The sequence below is a fragment of the Phaethon lepturus genome, unplaced genomic scaffold (genome assembly GCF_000687285.1).
Source record: "Phaethon lepturus isolate BGI_N335 unplaced genomic scaffold, ASM68728v1 scaffold27810, whole genome shotgun sequence".
In the NCBI taxonomy this organism is placed as follows: domain Eukaryota; kingdom Metazoa; phylum Chordata; class Aves; order Phaethontiformes; family Phaethontidae; genus Phaethon; species Phaethon lepturus.
Genome location: NW_010511627.1, coordinates 1 through 1,893, shown reverse-complemented (window position 1 = coordinate 1,893; position 1,893 = coordinate 1). Strand labels below are relative to the sequence as shown.

Sequence of the window (1,893 nt, the reverse complement as noted above, 5' to 3'; positions counted from 1 at the left end):
GTGTTTGCCCTGATGAGTCTGTGTGTGGTGGAGGTGGGTCACCTCGATCACCAGCCCGTGGTTCGGTTGCTTGTCCTTGGTCCACCGGATCACAGCTGGGCTCACATCAAAGGTCTCCCAGCGCGTCACGTTGTGGTGCACCAGACGCGTGTCCAACAGGCGCGTAATGGCCTGAGCGCGCTCCGACAGCGGCTTCATCACTTCATAAATGTTTATCCGGTGGAAGCCCCTCTCCCACGCCGCACTCGGCTCCTCCACCTGCTCCCGGTACAGCCGCAGTTCCGCCGAGGAGATCACCTCGTTTTCCGGCACGCTGCTGAGATTGAAGACGAAGCGGATCCGGGGCGCCTCACTGGGACCCGGCACACTCTCCAGGTGCTCTGGAGGGAAGCAAGGCCGGGGGGGGGGGCCAGGGGGGAAGCGGTACAAAAAGCAAACAAGAGCACGTCAGCTTTGGGGCACCCAGCCACAGCCCCCCGTGCAGCCACAGCATGCACCCACGCTTCACCTGCCTGGCAGCCACCGGCACCTCTCCGCTCCCCAGCGCATCCCTCCCAGCCAGACCCGGAGCGGCTCCTGCCCCAGCACAGCTCGCTCGCCCGCTGCATGCCTGCACCCGGACTGGGACACCCCTTCCCGTCTCACTCCTCTTTTCAGGGAGGCTTTTCCTCTTTTGCCTTCTACCCTGCCAATCCCTCCAAAATCATTTCCCTGGCGAGGTGCGGCACCATGGAGCACAGAGGTGCCTTGTTACGGGGCGCAGGGGGCAGGGGGAGAAAGAGAAGCAAATTCCAACACAGTAATGATGCGGCTGGATTAATAATTCAGATTTACTTTGGAAAAGAAACATCCGCTAGGAAACATTTGGATCAGATTACAAGGGCCTATTGAATAAACCTTATAAACACACAGCTGTAACTATTAAATTCGAGTAGGGGTTTTTTGGGATTTTTTTTTTTTTCCTTAAGAGCAAAACCAGGCAGCAGTCGCTTTGATAGTTCAAAAGAAACACACCAGGGGCAAGATCCCGCCTTCACTTTACTCCCGCATCCGATCCAGAGCCATTAAATCCACACGAGCCCAGGGAGTTGACCCCAAGGCAGAGGCACCAAAGGAAACTCACTGTTGTCAACAGAAGCAAAAGCATCTCAAAATATGGTCAAGCTCGGGTTAAGCACAGGATGCTGCCAAAAATACAGAGCAGCATGCCTGTCACCCATGCGCAGCAGGCTTGGGGGGGAAGCTTTTCCTCCCATAAATTCAGTGCTGGGCACCTCCTGCCTCTAAATGCATTTGTGAGCTTCCAAACGCAAGGAAATCCCGACCACTACTTGGGCTGGGAATTTACCTCCTGCCATCACTGACCTTCATGGTGGAAACTCCTCACGGTGTTTGCCCGACTGGTCGATCGCTCAGGGTACTGCAGGCTAATTTCCTGGAGGCTTTCCTCCTCTTCTCCAGACTGGAGTCGATAGAGATCCAGCATGTAACTAGGAATGACGGCTGACTTGCTGGGCTGAGGCCGCCTTCGCAGCCCAAACATCTGCAGCAGAGTTGTTTCGAAACCCCGCAAGAGTTCATGGCTTTGGGCAGAGCGGCGTCCGGATCCGGCTTGTCCCTGAAGCTCTGCGACTTTCTTCCTGCCGGTCTCGGGGATCAGGCTAGCATGGTTAGTACCTCCTAGCAGGACTTGGCATAGTAGGATGACCATCAGCATTCGGTTACCAGGAATCATGGTGTCTCTGGGGTGTAAAAAACGCAACAACAAACAACAAGGAAAGTCAGGATGAGAAGCAACCCCCCCTCCTCCTCCTTTTCCAAATAAACTTTAAAATAATAATAACAAGAATAATAAATGGCAAAACGACACCAGAAGCGGCCCCCGAGCGGCGG

General features: G+C 54.9%; 1 protein-coding gene across 1 annotated transcript in view; it reads right to left on the bottom strand.

The window, feature by feature from the left end:
• The window catches only part of BMP4 (bone morphogenetic protein 4), a gene marked incomplete at its 3' end in the record, with an annotated part of 2,271 nt that extends 535 nt beyond the window's left edge, over positions 1-1,736 (bottom strand). The window contains exons 1-2 of the mRNA XM_010284590.1: positions 1,366-1,736; positions 19-380 (exon numbers count right to left, since the gene is read on the bottom strand). Coding sequence (XP_010282892.1) covers positions 19-380; positions 1,366-1,735 — 732 coding nt within the window. The remainder of the gene's footprint in view (positions 1-18; positions 381-1,365) is intronic.
• Between the last annotated feature and the right edge of the window lie 157 nt (positions 1,737-1,893).